This window comes from Grammomys surdaster, unplaced genomic scaffold (assembly GCF_004785775.1).
Source record: "Grammomys surdaster isolate TR1022 unplaced genomic scaffold, NIH_TR_1.0 126546, whole genome shotgun sequence".
In the NCBI taxonomy this organism is placed as follows: Eukaryota; Metazoa; Chordata; class Mammalia; order Rodentia; family Muridae; genus Grammomys; species Grammomys surdaster.
In genome coordinates this window covers 12,959,000-12,980,507 of record NW_021621338.1, presented here as the reverse complement: position 1 = coordinate 12,980,507, position 21,508 = coordinate 12,959,000, and the positions used below count along the sequence as shown (strand labels likewise).

The 21,508-nt window shown below is 43.6% G+C and overlaps 1 protein-coding gene across 2 annotated transcripts in view; it reads right to left on the bottom strand.

The window, feature by feature from the left end:
• The window catches only part of Rarb (retinoic acid receptor beta), a 339,811-nt gene that overhangs the window by 64,222 nt on the left and 254,081 nt on the right, over positions 1-21,508 (bottom strand). For both annotated transcript variants that reach the window (XM_028760673.1, XM_028760674.1), the window contains exon 3: positions 7,210-7,351. In XM_028760673.1, the coding sequence (XP_028616506.1) occupies positions 7,210-7,351 (142 nt within the window). The remainder of the gene's footprint in view (positions 1-7,209; positions 7,352-21,508) is intronic.

Below are 21,508 nucleotides of genomic sequence, written 5' to 3'. Positions count from 1 at the left end.
TCATTTTCCTTACAACCTCTGAGCCTGGTGCTTACAGCACCCTCTCCTGTCATTTTGTTTGTAGAGATTTAGCACAGGTGATTACCCCAAACCCATGTTTTCCCACTTGAGTTGTACAAGCTGGGAAGGACCAAGTTCTGCAAGGGGCCTGCTCTGCTCAACACTTTTCTCTGTTTACAGAGATACTGGATTAAGGGTGAGGAGGGAAAGCAGTTGTAGAAACTGTTGTCTGCATAGGATTTAAAAGATCAGTTCCAGCGCCATGCTGGGCTGTGTGTGAACTCTCTGGCTCCACTCTGGGCCCTAACAGGTATGTTAATGTTGACTGGGCAGATAACCAAAGTTCTTTTATGTTGGGCAACTTTACAGCAAGCAAAGACAGAAGAGCTAAAGGTTATTATTAAACTCTAGTCAGGTCAAAGTACTGAGAATAAATGACTCATCAGTGCTCGGCACAAAATAAGGCATCTGCACCACCCCCTTCAAGGTTCAGCAAATATTGAAGGAGAGGGATGGAAAGAATTCAAGACCTAGAAGGTGAGGGAGTTTGTGGTGAACGGCTTGGCTGTCTGTCTTCTAGACTGGAGATGGCTATTACACTGGGAAACTGACATTGCAAAGGCAGCTGTAGTGATTACCTGTAAAAGATCTGTACAAGACTGGACCCATCAACACTCTATCATGCAGGGGGTTGGGGCCTGTAACATTGCCACCTAAGGAGCTCTATGCCCTTCATAGTGGCTGAGAGGTGAGGAGGCATATTTCTCAATCAATGGCTGGCCACTGGTAAGATGGCCTTATTCAACTAAATACTTCTTCATCTGTGCTTATGCAAGCAACCCTAATTAAATGCAGTGGTGCCACCTGCCACACACATATTGAGAAAGGCATGGAAGCAGGAGAGGGACTTTCTGGGAAGACACTTGGTGGGTAGGAGAGGGGATAAGAAACAAAAGCAGGGGGAAATTACATCCTATATGTGTATGAATTTTATTGAGATGTAGCCAAGAGGCAGAGAAGTGACTTTTTTTCAGAGTTTGTAAACAGGGTATGAGCCTTGCACTGAAATATAATACTAAATAGTAAGTTTGTGGGTTGTGGAGGTGTGTGCAAAGGACTATGAGAAGAGTGATTGTCCTGCCTCAGCTATGAAATGGACTCAGGGAGTTTTCTGAGAGGAAAGGACACAACCATAGGCAGCTGGGGTTCAGTGGAAGAGCAATGAGGCCACCAAAGGCTCAGGTTTATACATGGCACAGGTCAGCATGGCTGCAGCCCGAATCTGTGGGAGGAAGCACATAGCAGAGGTGATGGAGTGGCTTCACCTAGCACAGAGGGCACTAGGCCAGCCACTCAGAGCAGCTGGCACATCACTGCAAGTGGATCCGGGTAGACCATAACCAGAATCCCTTGCTGGCTTTCTTTTGGCTACACCATAGCACCTTGACAATGCCAAAAGTTCTTAAGATGTCATGGTCTACATATCCAATAACATTGTCTAAAATTCAAGTTTGCAAAAATCCAGACCTTAAAAACATAAAAGCTTTCTTTGACTTAAAGTTCTGTGCTACTCAATTGGTAAGCTTGGCTTTCTTGTTCTGCAGTCACGGCAAGGGCAGGGTCACACTGAATCTACTACCATAGCAGACAGACAGGTAGCTATTTTTTTCATACTGAAGCCCACCCTACATCTCCTTACAATCATCCTGCATTCACTGCATGTCTTCCCTGGGACAGGGTCTCACATACTGTCCCAGGCTGGCCCAGAAATCACTATATATAAATAGCTAAGTAACCCAGGCTGGCAATTCTTACAGCGGTGCTGAGGGTGGGCAATGGCCCTAGTGTGTATGCTGTTTTCTATATTTCTTGTTTTTATTTAGGGCATGGCCTTAGAGTTCCCCTGAGCCCACAAGGAGCTCTTCCTGCAGCTTGGAATCCCTCTGCTTCTGTGGCTCCTTCTCTGAGTCTCCATAAATTTTCGTTGCACTTTTAGAATGGTTGCTGAAAATCGATTCTTCTCACTCGCCATTAGCACTCTCAAATTCCATGCTCTGGCAGACGGCTGCCAAAGGACTCACTCAGCCTGTAAAGCCTCAAAAATACAAGAGCCATCACCAGTTACCACAAGCAGGCTTTAGACACAACTCCAGTGCTTCGGTGGACTGTGGAGGAGTACATTTTACTAGCAAATCCCTTTACACATTTAAAATCAAATTTGATCAATCAGAATTAAATTTTCACACGGTATTTTATTCTAGAGAATACAGCTCTAATACAGAGCAAGCAGTGTGCTGGTTGTTTTATTAACCCCTGGCAATAAAATGGAGTAGAAAAAGTAATTCAGAGTTTTAAAAGCTGCTTTTTATGGCAGGCAGTATATATTTCAGTTTGAATACAGACTTTATAATCAAAGGACTTCTACCACAGCCAGTGAGACAGCTCAGGGGGTAAAGGTGGTAGATGCTAAGGCTGCCGGCTGGAGTTTGATCTCTGGTACCTACATGGGAAAGGAAAGGATTGACTCCTACTAATTGTCCTCTAGCCTCCATTCAAGAGCCATGCATGACAACTATATGTACATGTGTGTGTGTGTATGTGTGTGTATACATGAGAGCACACATACACACTAATAAAGAATAAAATGTAAAACTTCCTTCTTCTAAATCCCAGCACTGTTCCTTAATAACTGTGTTATTAAACACAACAATTAACTTCCCTGAATCTTAGTTGCCATGAAAAATAAAAGGTTGGAAGGCATTCTAAGTAGTCTGTCTCCTAGGGCTGTCTGGAGGACCAATGGGATAAAAAGAAAGTGTGCTTCACAGTAGCCAAGATACAGAACATGTTGTCTAGGGGCCAATCAGCAGGTGAACAAAAGATAGGTAAAAAGATGGAGCCTACATGCTTTTTTATTCTGCCATAAAGAATGAAATCATGTCATTTGTAGGAAAATGGAAAAAACTACACATCAGCATATTAATCAAAATAAGTGAGACCCCAAAAATCTCACATTTTCTTCCTTCCTTCCTTCCTCCCTCCCTTCCTTCCTTCCTTCCTTCCTTCCTTCCTTCCTTCCTTCCTTCCTTCCTTCTTCCTTCCTTCCTTTCTTTCTTTCTTTCTTTCTTTCTTTCTTTCTTTCTTTCTTTCTTTCTTTCTTTCTTTCTTTCTTTCTATTTGTCTATCTGTTTATCTATATTGTAACTGGAGGTCTAAGTGTTTGTGAGCCACCCCTGAAAACTAAACTTGAATCCTTCATAAGAGCAGAACGCTCACTTTTAACCACTGAACCATTGCTCTATCTCAAAAGGAGACAACGAACAAAGAGAACCAGTAGGAGGGAGAATAGGGACAAGTGAGTGCAGTGTGTGTGTGTGTGTGTGTGTGTGTGTGTGTGTGTGTGACTGTGTGTGCATGAATATGAGCAAAGTATATATCTGACATGTAGAAAACACCCTGTAAGTTAGCTACCACTGTAACACAATTCTTAGATTTATCTGGTCCCCACCAAACATAAAGAATGGAGTGGGTATGTCAGCACTCACGGTGGGAAGGTCTTGAGTTTAAGACCATCTTTATAGTGGGTTCAAGGTGCATATGGGCTATGTGGGAGCCATCTCAAAGAGAGATAGAAAGAAGGACAGGGAAGGAAAGGAAAGGAAGGGAAGGGAAGGGAAGGGAAGGGAAGGGAAGGGAAGGGAAGGGAAGGGAAGGGAAGGGAAGGGAAGGGAAGGGAAGGGAAGGGAAGGAAAACAATTAAAAAAGAAGAAAAATCAGAAAGAAGAAATGAAAGATGATCTGGGATCAGCACTATGGGATTTGTTGTCTATAGAAGTCATAATGTCACATGTATTCGTGGCAGTTTTGGGGATGAATCCAGTGTCTCAGGCATACTAGACAGGGCTTTTCCATTGAGCTACACACTTCTATCTTTCTGAATATATGCTAAGGGATACTTTCTTCATGCCTTTGTCTCTCTTATTTGGGTAAATTAAGCCTTAGCCCTAGTCTTGAGGGGATGTCATAAGACACACACCAGTGACAACAGACAATTGTGTTCACAGAGGGTTATATGACACAAATCCAACCAACAAGACCACAGCCTAGACTATGATCATGATCCGAGTCTGTCTCTCTGTCTTTGTCTCTCTGTCTGTCTCATTCATTCACTACTTCCTCCCCTTTTCTCCCTCCTCCAGAAAGACAAACCTGGAGCTTCTGGTGGCCATCTTTGTCAGCCACAGGGAACAACTTTCCAACTATGAAGGCAATAGTAGTTCACAGCATGGATGAAGATAAAGACACACAAGCCCTTTAAGCTATAACTCACACGGACTTTCTGTGAGATATGCTGATTTTCAGCTAAGCTACTCTGAGTCTCTGCCACTTTCAGTCTAGGGCTCTCCCCTCCTCAGCCAGGCTCTATTTTCTACATATCAAATCCAAGATCTCTTGGTTCATAATAGCTCCTGCATCCCACAAGAAGATTAGGGATGGGATGCCTCGAGTTTGGCTCCACAACCTTGGAGAACACTGTACGTATCTTGGGCACTTCTGTGATCCTTAGGTACTATCTTGCCCAGTGATTAACAAATCGATAAGCTCCATGGCTGTGACTGAGTAGGAATATCAAAGCTGAAAACAATGGGGGAGAAGAAGGGCATGCTTGAATTGGAGACCTGCTTCTCCTTGTGCAGGAAGAGATTACAGGCATGAGCTGCTTGCCTTTCTGGGTGTTGGTGCACTTACATGTCAAGCAAGTGAAACCAATCTCTAAGATCCTTTTTCAGTTCTAACATTCCAGAAGCGTCTACTGCTCCAGGCTCCTCTCCATTATGTATGGTGTGGGGTAATTGGTTACAAGTCTCATTTCTGTCTGCTTCCTTTTGTTTCAGCTCTAAAAAAATACTCTGTTAGACTCCTAATTTCTGTATTCCAAGTACTTATTTCCCCTCCAATTTCCTTCTAAGAAAAACATTTATTTTTGTGTAGTTGGACATAACGATCCCATTTTCTTCCCATTTCTATATTTTTAAATCTAATTAAGGTGATAAGTTCCTTGAGAGTTGAAGCTGGGGTTTTCCTGTGTGTGTAAACATTATTTTTTTTAATTGCCAACTAAGCTGCCAATTTTGACAGGGAAGCAGGATACGGGTTTTAAGTAATATAAGCAGGAAATGGGTCTCCAGCCCACACAAAATAAATACAAAACTACTGATTTTTTTCTCCTCATTGACATCTGACTTATTCATTTATAACCTTAGTCTGAGTTGAAGTTCTCCCACAAAGATACATATGACCTCCATGTCAGTGGGACCAGAATAGGAGCATCAGGTGATCTGACAAGTGGCACCCAGGTAAATATCATGGCATGGGTGTCAGACCAAAAAACCAGAACATCAGGTGACCCTCCTGGTTTCACTCATGTAAATAACATGGTCATTTCAGGTCAACAGGCCTTTCCCAGCAGGGGAGAAAGGTCAGCCCTAAGATAATTGAACATCAGCTTCCCAGCCCCACATTTCTTGCTTGCTAGTAACTCAGTCCGTTTGGAGAGATCAAGTAGCTGGATAATAAATGGCCACATGATCTGTCCTGTACAGAGAGAGCTTCTCAGAGGGAATGGTCCACACACAACCTTTCTGCCTGTCTGCCTAGCCCAGGCTTGCTCCTAGGGACTCCATGCATGAGCAGGACTTTGGCTCCAAGGGTATAATGGGTATCTCTTGGTAAACATAATTGAATGATGTGGAGGCAGAGGACATAGGGTAGGCTGGCACTGCAGGCGAGGGCCACTGTCCAAAGCTTGCTTTCAGTCACCTGCTTTTCCATTAGGAGGCCCATTTTGTCCTGAAGATGACTGCATTGTGCTCACTTGCTTTTCTGTTCACATGCTTTGGAAAGGAGAGCACGTCTGTCGCAACAGTCTAAGGACGAGTTTTGAAGTCTCTTTCTTGAGACCGGCCTAGGTACATTCAGTGAACTGAGTACTATGATCGAAATGGACAACCAGCTGACCTAAGATTAACCATGTTAATCCTATTCCTGAAGATCAGAAACCCAAGCAATGAGGCCAGGGAAAGTTATAGGAAACAGTGCTAAGAAGTGTGTGTGTGTGTGTGTGTGTGTGTGTGTGTGTGTGTGTGTGTTATGAGAAACAGTTCTCACAGTCCCTGGGCACCACTGGAGCAGTGTCACTAGCTGTGGGCCTCTCTTCCTTTAGTCCAGGCTCCTTCCTAAGGCTAAAACAAAAGCCCTTGGCTCACAGCACAGCTCTTCTCATGCACAGTAAAGTCATGGATATGTATCTGACTTCTTGCCCTATGCTCTTGGAGCATAAAGACATCTCCAGGTTCCCCAGGGAAGCACCTTGCCTAGTGACTCATCTGCAGTGAGCCTTCAACATCCCCTGAGAGATGGAATGAAGAAGTAGCAGTGCCTTCCATGTCTCAACTGGGACACATCTCTGAGACATCTTAGGCCTGCTGCCTGAGTCATTCACCGAGAATCCCTAGGATGCTTTAGGCCTGAGGGCCGAACGATTTGCCATCACGTTAGTTTCTATGTAGAAGCATCAAGGAGAAAATATAAATAATGAAAAAAAAATCTGTATCTTATAACATCTATCTACACTAATGCATCTATAGTTAACTCCCTAGTATCAGATGTTTATGGCCCAATAGGCAATTTTTGATTCATTTAGGTATTTTTGTTATTCTTGTTGTGAAGGAATGGTTTAGAAGAGAAAAGCTAATTCAACCTGAGAAAAATTCCAGTGCTCCAGTGCCCAAATGATCCTTCTAAAACAAGTGTACACCATGTCTCCCATCTACAAACAGCAAATCCGTACTTCTGCAAGTATTATGGCTTTTCATCTCCTTTATCCCCGTGCTACAGTATATCCACCATCAGGATGAAGATACAGAGGGGGCATGGCCATGCTGACTGTCAGCTCAGGAGCCCCACTGAGTCAGGAACCCCCTGGAATCCACAGCCACAACACCTACAACCTGGCTTTCACCAACAACTCTCAAGCTTTCCAGAGTCTTCATGGTTCCCTCATCATGCCATGTCTTTTTATACCTAGCTGTGGCAGCACACCATTGCTGTCCCATCTGAATGTTCCATGCTAAAACATCACTCTTGATGATTGGATCTTAGAAGCTGAGCACATATATGCAGAGATAAGTAAACAGAGATTCCACTCACACTCTTTGGACATGCCCACTTCAAAGCACTTCTGCAGGCGGCAGTACTGGCATCGATTCCTAGTGACCTTGTTAATAACGCAGTTCTTATCTCGGTGGCAAGTGTAGATCATGTTCTTCTGAATACTTCGGCGGAAAAAGCCCTGCAAGTAAGAAGATGAGCAGATAAACAGCGAGCTGTACAAGAGACCAGAATCCACCTTGGGATGCACCTTGGGCTCAGTCTGCTGATAGAGGGATGGCTGCAAAAACTGAACTTAAAATCCCAGTGGCCACGAGTACTTTTGTTCTTGCAGAGAACACAGGTTCTGTTCTCAGCACTCATACCTGGCAGCTCACAACTGCCCCTGTTCCAAGGAGCTGTGACACTCTCTTCTCACCCCTCAGCCCAAAGACCCTTCTAGTCAAAGCTAGACTAACTTTGACGGTCTTACTAAAATGAACGCCAAGTTGATTTGCTTGGAAAACACCAGAGAGAGTTAGCTGGAACCCATGGCAGCTTAGCTTAAGTACCTACCTACCTACCTAAGTATCTACCTACCATCTATCTACATTTCCCTCATGTCATCCTGAGACAGTTTTGCATTTAGTCTTCTCCTTAATAAATTAAATACAATTTTATTTGACTTTATTTAAATGTGTGTGCTGAGTGTGTTGCCATTGTTTTTAACTTCCCAAGAATGCTTTGATAAACTCAGCAATATATCCTGAACTTGTGTAGAACACTCATGAAATGGAACAAACTTTAGGTTCAAAAGTAGGGGCCTCTCATCCTCTCTGTCCCCTCAGTTACTACCCGATAGCTCTGCAGCCAAGTTTAATGGAGTGCTACTTGCTCAGATCAACATGTGGGCGTAGCAGGTGATAGAAGCTCAGCTGTTGTCTTCACTCTTTTATTGCCTGACAGAGAGCCCTGAGTATTAAAATTGTGGAGCTCTACCTGACCAGTTGCAGTGGGATTTACAACCACTCAACAAACCATTCTCCCAAAGGCAGGAAACACACTGAATAGTCTTCTCATGTGAGCACAACTTTGCCTTCAGTTGAATACCTAGGTAGGAGCCTGACTAATACCTGCCAATGCTCGACTGTGAGCCAAGAATGCTCATGGAGCACAGGATTTTCACACAGGTGCCCTAGGTTTTGAAAGTCTAAACAAACATATTGTTATTGGCATGATTTTACTGTGAGGGCCTGGAGATTTGTTTTAAGACTGCTGAGCTGTCAGTAGTACTCCCACCCCCCACCCAACACACAAACATCCCAACACACACACATTTTTTTTTCAAGAAAACATGTTTTTTTTTTTTTTTTTAACCTTTGGTGTATAAGAATGATCAGAATCTAAAACAACAGGTCACCTGTGTCCTGGAACCTGAGAAGTGTGAGCTTCTGTGGCAGGACACCTTTCTCAGAATACTACATGGCACCTCTGGTCCTCAAAGGTACCAACTCAACATTTAAAAAACAAATCCTTGCTCCTTGGCCATGAAGAACACAGTGGGGGCGACAGTCTTTGTGTGTGCAAAAGGAACAAAAGAAGAGGGGACCACAGGTGCCCCTTTCATTTATTAAAACCCAAATATTCAGTTTGGCAATTTTTTAGTGACTGGGGAGCACAGAAAAAGAACACCATGATATTCAAGGGAAGTAAGAGAGAACTGGGGAACTTTATCCATCACTAATTACCCATCAGTATGGCTCAGAAACAATGACTGAAACCAAATACAACTTCTCAGTTTTCCAGATCAGACTTTGGCTGGGTGTCAGCAGGTCTCAGTTTCAGGAAATCATTCCCAGCATGGCAGAACCCTTGCCGACTATGATACATGCTGGGAGGTATTTTGATCTGTGTGTTGGGTAAACAGAGACTGTCTGTGATTCATATGGGGTTTTGTGTCACCCACACCTTTGCCTTCCTTCACTGCTATCTTACATAAGCCTCATCCCTGCTAGAGACCTCAGCTTTCAGGACTGTGTGTGGATGAGGTGTGGTACAGAACCCCAGGTCATTGACGATTTAACAGTTTTATATAGGATGCTTTAACATAAAGATGGAATTGTTTTATCTCTGGCTTGCTTGGGAAGCCAGAACCATAAACATAGAACACCTAGTGAGACAGTGTTCAGATGAATCTCATGCCCTGTGGATAGTAAGTCTATGGAAGGTCTGAAACTCTGGGCCATCCCACTCCTTGCTGAGGTAGATTATGAGTGAATATCAGGTGCATATCAGCATTTTATGAGGGTTTTGTTGTTGTTGTTGTTGTTGTTGTTGTTGTTTTCAGAAACTCTGAGGGAACTCATCTTCCTTATCATGTGATTCAATGTGATCTAAAGCCACATATATGTCTGACTTAAAATGAAAGGCCTCATATGATTGGCCTTGGGTATTTAAAATAGGCTTTAGAGGTTCACATAAAACAGTTCTTGAAGCAAGTAGATAGAAAACGCATGTAGGGCAAAGACCAAAAGACTGACTATGAGAAGATGAAGAGCTGCTTGTATTTGGAAAAAGGTAGGAGAGGGCAGACCCAACAGACAAGGTGCCTTGCCCTGGGAGTGAAGCCCCTGCCAGTATGCTCCTCATTATCCATGGGCTGTAAGCTGGTCATGGTCTCAACTTTGTACAGCTGAGCTCTCAGCTTCTCAGTTATGAACTGGAGGATGTGTGGACATGATCTTTTCTAGTTGCTCAGTCCTGGGCTACAAACTCTACCAGACAGTGAACACTAGGATGGACAAGAAAGTGTACTGTCAGAAGACTAAGGAGAGAGACACCTTCCACCAGAATGAGCAGGAGTGGGAGTTTTCTATACTTGCTAGAAGCTTAAAGGACAGCAAGGACTCCAATAGCATTTATGGTCATCTCAGAGTCATGACATGGCCTCTAGGGAAAGCCTTCAGGTGAATATCTATGGCAGCCTTGAAGTTGGGATCTTTTTGAGGAGACCCAGGGCTCGTGGCTAAAATTTTAGGAGGCAGGTTTTTAACTCCAAGTCTTATACTTCTAACATTACTTTACCCAGATATCCCAGGGAGCTACCATGAGTACCTCATCAACAAAGCCTTTTGTAACTGATATACACAAGGATGCTTCTTTTCCTAGAAGCTTTGATATTCCTTCTTGTAAGCTTCATTCGTTCAAGGAAAGTTGAAGTATTAAGCAATAGTACAGTCTGCCTTCACATAGATGTGAAGATGAATTGTATGTCTGTCACATAGATAATATGAGGATTGACAGACGGTGGCCACGGTCATAGCCTACAAATCCCAAAGACACAATGAATTTTCCCACTACGGGGCTTCAGGACCACCAGTTTCTGGTACCCATGTCTTTATGCTATTGACAAAAGACTGGCAGGGAGACTGGCTCCTGTAACTGCAACAAACACTCTGGTGTCATCTACAGTGTCCACTACAGCTTCCTGGAATGATGGCAGGGGACTGGACGAGGTGACAAAGACTGTCAAGGAAACAGCTATTCGACTCCTGGAAGGATAGTGTATGCTAGGGCTTTGGCAGAATTTCATACACAGTAGATGTTCAATAAATAATTGTTAATTGAATGAATGATGATGATGTTCAAGTTATAACCAGAGCCTATAGGATAGTTTTGGATTCATACCTCAGGTCATTTAAGATATCTGTTAACATTAATTGCATCCCTTAGGATGGCATTATTTGAACTTAAGAAGGCGAATCACAATGTTTCTTTCAATGAAATAAGGAAAGAGTTGCTGATCAATGAGTGGCAATCAGCTTTGTCAGTGTGGATTTCTGTGAGTGAACCCTGACTTGTGTGTGTCAACTGACTGATGTCAACCATGATTCTGTTGGCCACTCCCAGTGTTTTTAAATCAATCATGACTTCTGTTGAGTGTTTAACACTTTTAGTGGATAATTACAGCTTCTATTGATTAACCATGATTTTACTGACTGTGGATTCAGTAGTCTGGATAGTCAAAGCTGGCAACACTGAGAGCAATGATCTCCACATCAAAAAGGCATACCAGCATTTTCAACAACACTTTAGTATTTTCTATCTGTGAAGTTCTCAATTGTTCCTACATCATATCTATCAACTCTTCCCAGGATTCCAACCTATGGAGGAGAAAACCAGGGAGTCATGTTAGAGCCACATGGCTCCTTTATTAAACACAATGGGAGTGCTCATAACTGGCTCAGACTAGTTCTGTCTCACCTGGGGCATATGAAAGATTATTGCTGTGACTCACTTTCTATTATAATCAGTAAAGAAACTATCTTAAAACAAAAGATACTCAAGTATCCCCCTGAACCTAAATACCTAAACTTCCAAGTTCCCTCAATGGACTAATAGCTTGAACTTGCTTGTTTATAAAGTACACAGAAAGAAGTAGCCTGGCTTCCCACCCCACCCCCCAGCATATTTTGTCATGTGACTTAGTTGGGCTACCTTCTCTTTTAAGACGTCCGTATTATGGGTCTAGAGCCTCCCGATCCACTGGCCTTGTCTGGTTTTGAAGCTTCTGGATGGTGTCATATGTAACAGTAACAGTACTCATTATCTTCCACAGAGACTGAATTTTTAAAATTGAGACACTAGTCTACAGCTGTAAGCTAGGTTTTAATTAAGGCCTGTGTGGACTTTAATTCTGACCCCATCACTTAACTGCCTCTGTGACCTTGGGCTAAGGCCTCACTCAGGTCCCTCATCTGCAAGAAAGATTGGGGGAGTTCTTACCCAGTGGGATGGGTAAGCATCAGCCACAACACAGGCCCTGCCAGGGAACAAGAGCTTGGCGAGTGGTCATTCTTGTTATTATAAAAACCTGGTTCCTTAAAGGTTCCTTATAGGAGAATTCCCACACACATTCTGTGATTAAAATAACGATTCTCTACTTAGAAAGAACAGCGCTGCCAGTCTCTGCATTCTTCTGGGCCAAGTCCTCCCAGTTCCATGAGCATGTGCTCCCTCATACACTCCTTAATCAGTAACTTAAGTCAACTGGCTGGTGTGGATGGCAAGGCTTCGTCATGGCTTCGTCAGTCTGAGCTGTGGGTTGAATGTAAGATGTTTTCTATGCATTTCTACATTTGAACACTTGGTCCCCCTTTGGAAGGGTTCTGGAACCTTTGGCTAGTGGAGTCTTGGTGGAATAAGTATGTCCCTGGGGCAGGCTTTGGGGTTTTACAGCCTGACCCCATGTGGTCTTTGCATGCTTTTTAAGCATAGATGCAGTGTGGACAGGCATCCCACTTCTGCTGCTTGTGGCTTCCCTGCCTGTAGCCATGTCTTCCCCACTAAATCCCTCTGGAGCTATTCACCATAACAAACCCTCTAGTAACAGAAAACACAATCTGTGAGAAATCATGACAAGGGAGCTCTGCAAACGGTGACACCGAGGAGTGTGGTCAGAATACTACCCTGGACAGCAGCTAAAGAACTGACAGGCAATGTGGGAAGAGCATTATGGAAACAAGCCATGAAAAAGACTGGGGTGGTATTTAGCACATCGTAGATGCAATAACATCCCGATTGAGTAAATGAAAGCAACGGGAGTTCAAATGAGTTAGAGGAGACTCATCACTGGTCCAGGGCTCTAGGGAAGGGGAGAATGTGCGCAGTAGGTGTTTTCCTACAGGACTCTGGGTCAGCGGGCACCGAGTGGGGGCACAGGGTGAATGACAGGAGTGCATAGGAGACAACAGAAAAAGACCTGACTTCAAAAGATCTTGAAGGAATGCCAAGTATGGACTAGGGAGACACTGTACTCTCCTACGCAAAAGAGGACAACGTCAGAATCATGGCTGGCTAAAACAGCCATGAGAGTTGAGAGTTCTTGACTTGACCAAATAGTTATGTTGCTGCTGCTGCTGCTGCTGCTGTTGTTGTTGTTGTTAGGTTAGCTGTTGGGAACTGGGCAACAATACAAGCATATAATTCCTGAGCTGGCCTTGCTGGGCAAGAGCATACTCCGGAATTCCTAACTCTGAGATAGTGTTGCCATCACCCCCTCCAGTTTAATTATTACACACAGCTACTTTGAGGAGTCATGCTATGCTATTCTGACAGTGGGCTGCATTTAGCTTTACAGCTGTCTAGTCAGGCTTAGATGTGTAGCAGATATTACAGTGGTTTAAGGTTAGGCACTAAATAAAAACTTTATTTTTCAGAAAGGCATTTTGGCATCATCTTTAGTCACAAAAAGCACTGGGTCAGGAAAACGCCACTCAAAAAGCAGTGTGGGAGACTGTGTGATTAGTTTTAATTGTTAACTCAATACACCCTAGACCATCCTGGGAAGAGAGACTTAATGAGGGATTGTCTGGATCAGGCATGTCTGTAGAGAGTTGTCTTGATTGATAACTGATGTGGGAAGACTCAGGCCACTGTGGGTAACACCATTTCTTACCAAGCAGTCCTGAGTTAAGTACTGACAGTGTGCTGAGCACTAAGTACACATGCAATCATTTCCCTGTTCTTGACTGTGGATGTGATATGACTAGCTGTTTCGACTTCCCTGAAATGATGAACTGTAACTTGAAAATGTCAGTGGAAATAAAGCCTTTATCTTGTAAGCTCTTTTTTGTCATGACATTTTATCATAGCAACAGAAATGGGGTAGAACGAACCACATCAATGAGCTGAGGTGTGGCCAAGGTAATTTCTGTACTAAGTGAGGCTCAAAGGGAGAGAGAACCAGGAACCGTATGTGTTTTATCCCACCATTAAAAGGAAAAAGATTCCAAGTCTATCTCAATCCAGGAGGAGCTGGGTGGCCACCCAGGTCACAGGCTGCTGAGGACAGCGGGCAATAGTTCATATTCCCAGACCTGCCCCCAGCAGGGTGAGGGGGTGGGGAATAATGCCCTGGTCACTCTAGGAAGCAAGGTTGCAAGACCAGGAAACATGTTGCCTTAAACAAACAGAAACACCCTCTGTGGCTGGAAGCCCAGTCGTGACAGCATCTGGGAAGTTTTTAATAGCAGGCTTGGGGCGGGCAGACAAGCCAAGACCCTATCCACTGAGCAGAAAAGACAATGAGTGAGAGGGAGGGAAAGAGAGGAAATTCAGAGACTGCTGTGATGAGGAAGGGTTTCCTCCTGAGGTGGAGGGCACAGACCTAAGGCAAAGAAAACACTGAGCCAGTCAGCTGGTGTTAGTCTCGGCTGCCTGCTGCCAGATGAGGGGCCAACAGCTGATCTGGTCCTTGTTCCATAAAAGGAAGCCCAGCTGCCTCAGAGGGAGGAGCTGAAGAATGTTTGTTTGTTTTGTTTTTAAATAAGGAAATAAATTCCTACCAGGTCCTGGCCCCAGGCTGGGAGTTCAGTGAATATAAAAGAACAGTAATACAAGGTGAGTGCAAAGGCTCTATGGTCAACTCAGACAACACTGCTTCTACATTTTGACTAATCTTTCTGGAAGACCATGTAACAGCATTTTCCTGGACTCGGTCAGGTGACACCCCCCCTCAAGAGATCAACTTCCCTTAGTCTTAGGAGCCATTGCCCTTAGTCCCTTTAATCCACAGGGAATTAAAACTCCCTGTGATTGACCTCTGCTCTTGGCCAAGGGCCTGAACTTACACCAGTGGTGGTCAAGGCTCACACTTCCAGACTCTGAGCATCTCAAGAAGGGCACAGAGCTAATGCCTATAGTGCAACAGTTCCCTGTGAAGAAAGGCTGCTGGGCAATTCATGCAAAAACAGTCAAATAACAAAACAAAAACAAACAAAAAACTATGGTCAGAAGACATGACCCACTTGGATCAAATATTTTAATTTAGGTGAAAAAATGTTTTTTAACACAAAATATGACATTGGGTGAAATAATGGTTATAAATGATGAAGCCTTAAGAAGCTTAATCATGAATCATGAGGTGAAACTCCAGGAGGGCTCAGAAGCTTAACTGGTGACCTCTGGATGTCCACCATACTGGAGATCCACCCACATTCAGAGAAATCTAGAAGAAAGTCAAGAAAACAGGGTTGGGACAGCAAATGGATTATCCCAAGATCTCTAGTGCAGAAGGGTACATGCATAAAGATGACACACCTGGGAGCATTCATTGCATCTTGAGAGTTTGAAGATGCAGAAGAAACTCTTCAGTACTGAGGGCAAAATAGCTTCTAAAGTGAAGGAATTCACTGGGCTCTCAGAGCATTACTTAGCTCGAGGCCATTTCCTTTAAAGCAACCAAAGACATCTGCTATCTAGATTATGTGGGTCAGTTCTTTGGTGCCCTTCCACAGTGTATCCTATAGTTACCAATTTATTGTTAGGGTTACACTAGATAGAACAAGGCAAGAAGCCAACAAGTTTGAAGCTTTTAACTTCTCAGTTATTTTATGGAGAACATGTACCAGAATAGCTCCTTAGCTAAAATCCAGGAGCGAGTGGCCCCCATTGCTCTGAGCATGGGTCATAAACATCATCTGCACTTAAATCCAGATTCCCATCTGGGCTGGGAAGGAGGGGCAAGAATGTTTGCAGAAGGAAACAGAGTCAAAATGCACATTAATACACTCCAAAATGCTTTGCCAAAGAGCATGAATCTTAAAATCTGTAAGTCCGGTGTACAGTGTTCACCACTGACACAGGCAGGACTCAGCTCTGTCAAAACACTCTTGATGACACTGAACATTGCCATGGCAACCCCACACAGCACATAATTCAAAGCCCTTTCACAGATACCAATAATTATGATGGGTCTATAATGTTTTAGAGCATTAAAGATCTAAATCAGTAGAGAAAAATACTACTATCCACAACTGGATGGGCCTTTTCCTCCTATCTCAAGTGGGTTGAACTTTGAAGGCCAGTTTGGGGTCCTACTGGTAGAATTTTTTTTCTTAATGACTTTATACACAGTTCCATGCTAAAGCTGAAGAGGAAAGGAAAAAAATCCAAGGCAGTGTGAAGACCAGAAAAGGGAGGCAACTTAGACACTCGCAGTTGTGCCTTCAAAAACCCAGCAAACGGAAAATACGAGAGAGAGAGAGAGAGAGACCTCTGCTTGCTACAGCAGATGCTGCTCTCACCACACTTATCTAGAAAATACTGCCCGAGATCAAATTTCCAAAACAGAACCTGTCGTTGCATGGAAAAGCCAGGTTGACACCAGACGACAGTCTCATATGAGAAGGTATCATCCCAAGTCATAGCCCAAACACAGAAGTGGTCAGTGAGAGGGTACCATTGCCTGTCCCCAGCAGCTGAAGCTTTGAGTGGCTTTGGACAGTGACACTTCTCTATGACAGGCACACCCAAGGCAGTCTCTCTACACTGCATCTTTGTGCTCTGTGGACTCCACACTCAAAGTCCTTCTTCTTGTCCTGTGGATCACAAACACTCACGCTCCAGCAGAGAGGAGAAGCAGATCCTCAGGAAGCCACGATCTTGTTTCCAGCCATCAACACAGCCTATTAGAAATTTTACAATAAGACGCTGCCTTGTGTATGTACAAGACAATTCACCTTGGCAGGAAGGGCTGTATCTCACTCTCTTTGGGGAGAGAGTATTGGGAACACTAATGTTATCATAGAAAGGGCAAGACCAGCAAAACACCTAAACCCAATGAATGAAGAGCCACCAGAATTCTTTTCTTCTCTTTTCAAATTAAGATTCTAGGCTAGCACAGAAAGCCATGGGTCTCATTATGGAAGGTTCACATAGCTATGTCATTATACCTTGTCCTTGATTGCCCCTTCCCCCACTTCCTTCCCCAGAACATTCTTCGAATAAGGAAAAGGAAGTGATATTTCCAGCAGCAAGGCTCCAATATCATAAATTCAGGCAGAAATGCTAATTTAGTGATTTATTCCAACTCCCTTTCTCTCTCATCAAATTAGTAAGAAGATGGGCTGGAATTTCACCCACAGGCTCCCCTTTCTTGATCTTTAACATTAAAGTAGCTGCATTATGTCAGCACGAGGCCAAGATTTGAGATCAAATAGGTCCCCAATGCAAAGGTAAAGTTCTTTTAAACACCATGAACTTGCCGGCAATTAGCACATTAGAGTCTCCACCAAAGCGCTTGCTTGGGAAAAATACACTCTTTGCAGCTAGTGTTGTTTCCGAGACTTTCAATTTACATGTATGAATCCCACTCTAGTGAGAGAAAATTTAGCAGAATACACAGAATTAATTTTTAAGTCTGTTTTTCTGCTCTCTGTTCTGTCCAATTCTTGCTGATACAGAATGGCTGCCTCTCACCACACCAGAGGCCATGGGCGGTGAGAGAGGCACCTGCCCGTGACTCAGACGGTTCTCCAGCTTTCAATAAAAGGCCACCTAATGGATGTAGGGGGAGCTGTTTTATTTTCCCTGACAGAGCCCTTAGTTTTAAACGCTCAGCTTCATTTTCAAAAATTGCTGCCTTTAGACAGAAGGCACATCTATCTTTTGTGAAAAGCTGCACATTCCTCCATTGCCCACATCAAAACTGCATCCCCTCTGCAGTCTGGCTGCAGAGCATTTCCTGTGGTCCAGGAAGGGCTTATTAAAGGATGGTAGTCCTGGCGCCAAAACCTGCTCTAAAGATGCTGCGTCCCTGCTCATGGGTAGGAAGGCTCACCTGAAGCTTTGGGGGCCTCTCCCTAGTTTTTCTCTCTAGAGATAATGGGCCCAGGGAATGATCCCATCCTTCTAATGGTTTCCAGAAGGGCAAAGGAGATGACAAAGAAGGGTGTGTTTCTTTTGAATACTGGATCCAAACACACCAGGGTATTTGAACCATATGTCTATTGTGGAGTTTGGGGGTTATTTTGCTTAGATCAAACAAGACCAAACATTTCTTTGGACGGGGTTGGCCCTTTTCCTTGGAACACATACAATCTCAGCAAGGATATTTTCTATCCAGTTTTCTCCAATGGGTAATTAGGAGATGTTCATAGGCAGGTGTAGGAAAAAAAAAAAGAGAACTAGGGTCCATAAATCACAAATGAACTACATGAAACAGCAAAGGGCCATCCAGTCTTCTGAACACAGGTTAGCAGACAGTGCTGTTTCCAGACTTGAGAGGTTTAGAGGGAGTGATTCTCCTGCTGCTGCTGGTGGATAGATCCCTGCAGGAGAGGAAAGCACTTCCACGAGAGAAGAAAGCAGGTACTCTGAATGGTCCTCAATCTGCTCTGGGGGCCCTTGCATCTCACCTCAAATCCTGTTCATTTTCAATATGCCCTGAGTATAATGTGGTAAGCTCAAGAGATAGCTTCTGGACACATAAGAGGACTGCTCAGGACACCCTAGCCAGCATCACAGGGTGATGACAATGTCGGGCAGTCACATCAAAGGTAGGTTTGCACCTTTCCAGGAAAAAGGAACCCCACATGTGGAAGTCCTTCTGAAAGAGAGTTGAACTAATTTGTAATTTTAAATTTCAAAATGACTTTTATGAGCTTGCTTGCTCAAAGCGTCCCCTTTAATTTTTAATTTTTATTTGCACAGTGCTCCAAATAACACCCCAATGTGAATTCTCTCCGCCCATCTTGTTACCTTAATGGGGGAAGGGAGGAGTGTCCTGCTGGTCCTTCTACCTTAGATGTTCTCATTTACAGACTGAAAAAGAGTGCGGACATAAATTATTTACGACTTATTGTACCTAGTGTATTCTATGTTCATTCACAACTGGCAAGGGGTTTGGACATTTTCACTTTTAATTGTGTTGGAATCTTGTCTGTCTTCTTGAAAGCGGAAATGGAGGAGGCTGAGACAGGAAGAGCTGGGTAAGCCATTGAGGGGAAGTAACTGCCATACACTCTGAGGAAGAAGCCCGTAGCTGCTATGTTCGCTTGCCATGAAGCTGTCATTACATCATCATAGGTAAGAGCAAGACAGCCTGTCACCTTACAGAACCTTACAGAAGTAGACATACACCTAGGAGGAGGGCTTCCAGCTGTAATCTGTAACTCAGAAGTCAGGAAAAGTGCCTTGAGTTCCAGGCGATAGTAGCTCAATGAATGACAGGATACTCTTCATCCCATCTAGGCACAAAAGAGCCATTGTGTGTGAACAAGAAGTCCTCACCCAGAATTCTACCCTCCCACTGACCTCCAAAACTCAGTCATGTTACAGAGCAATAATCAGAGGGGACTCATGGGTGGGTATGCCTCACCAAGTGGAAAGAAACGATTTAGAGCAATTGAATATATATATGTATTATATGTGTGTATCTACATACACATTTATAAAATAGCCACACATATGTAATAACACATATAATACAATTCCTAACCTGTATGAGATACCTGATGAAACAGGGCCTATTATAGAACTCAGGAGTCACAACTGGAAACTCAGGATTTAGTCGAGTTTCTTCTCCATGTAAACTTGTAAGACTGTTACCAAGAAAGGCACATGCAAACTGGATGTGTCTGTGTGCAGCCCCAAAGCACTTCACTGTTGCTGAATTTGAAGTGAGTCTTCAGAATCTAGCAACCCAGAAGTTCTCACAGGTGAGCTTCTGGGAAGTGACAGGCAGGCACAGATGATGCCCAGGCAGTGGTCTGCATGCCATTGGGAATATTGAATGCTTTCCCCAGATCAGACCCAGGACCACACTTGGCTCTAGTAGAAATTTGCCTATGGAGCTTGCTGCATAAGTCCATCTGTCATCAGCCCTCTGGCAAGCAGCTCAGGGGTAAAAGCACTCAGTGGGGTTCACAGAGGTAGGGGCTACCCATTGCCATCAAACTGTTGTACAAAGTACTCAGCTACTCTCAGTTCCAGCCTGAACCCCTCATATTACCTTCTAGGACCAATGTTTGAGATCTCCACAGTCCTGCATGGGAGGAACCTCATTTCTATACATGTTGTAGGGGCTTGTCAGTCAGGTAAGCAAAGAGCTGTAGTGAGTAACAAATGTCCCAAATACTGAAGACTTTGTCTTGTGTCAAAACCCAGCCAACTGACATTGATAAGAGGACACAGAAATAAGCTAGATCTTATGTGATATTTATGAGTTTCATTTCCACTCTGTCAAATGTAATTTGTGGCAGTCCACTTCAGAGAAAGTCGGCACCAGCCACTGTGTCCTCTTTCCTCTGAAATCCATCTCCCAGCTACTGTGAGCTTCAAGCTACCGAACTAGCCATTGCCTTCTGCCTCAGACAGCCTTGTGTTACCTCAAGCCACCATGTGCGAGAATCCACAACCAGGGATTTTCTGCCTGTGTCCTGAAGGGGATGAGGGCAAGGGAAGTTTGCTGGTTTCCTTATGATCTGGTTTCTTCAATAAAAGGGAAAAATAAATGGAAATGAAAAGTATACAATTAAAAAAATTACATTTCGCTTCCTTTTGCTAATGCCTGTAAGATGATTGTTTTTGGTTTGGCAGGGACTCCAGATGGGCTGTATAATGAATATAATTTAATAGGTAGGACCTGGAGTTCACAGAAACACATTTTTTCCCAGTCAGAAGGTAGCAGGTCGTCTCCTGTTGTTGAATGTAGAATACCGGTACCTGCTGCTGTACCTCTTTTCTCATTTCACATTGGACTTTAATACTAACATCAGTGTGGCCAGATCTTAAGCCATCAGACCTAGAAGCTGTCACTGTCCATGATGGGCTGGCACCACGACACGTTCCCCAAAAGCCAAGAGACCACTAACTGCTCAACCTGCTTTTCCTCCTGAGTCTCAGGATTTATGCCACCAATTAAAGCCATAACAAGTGCCCCAGGTTGACCTCCTAGGAGCAAGAATTAATTAAGCACAGTATTTCTTAGTAAGGAATGACATCTCCCCAAATGGGTTAGCAAAGGGAGCATGTTGCTGACATGGTTGTTACATGCAGACTCCTAATTACGAACGCAAATGGAACACTGCACGGACATAGCTTAGTTTATGCCTTTAATTTGACAATAAAAGAAAACAAGTTTTACTTTTATTTTTATTTCGGGAGCAAAGAGGATGTTTGGCGTGTATGTAATGGTAATATCATATCACTTCTTTTACTTATTCACAACACAAAAGAAGGAAGCTGGGACACACATTTACCATTGTCCAGCTTTCAAAAACAAGGAGTTTGCTAGAAAAATTCTTCTTACCTCAAGTTCTCGTGGCCCTATAAATTATATATTTGAGGTGAAGAAAAAAACAAAACAGGCTGAAGTTTCCATTTCATTTACTACACGATGATGGGTAGTCTAATCTGAGTCGTGGCAGATTTCTTTTCTTTTGATTATTATCTCTTTCTTAAATATTCACTCTGTGGTGAGGGAGCAGCCACATACAGCACACATAGATGGACAGGCATGCATGCTTCTGTGTGTGTGTGTGTGTGTGTGTGTGTGTGTGTGTGTGTGTGTGTGTGT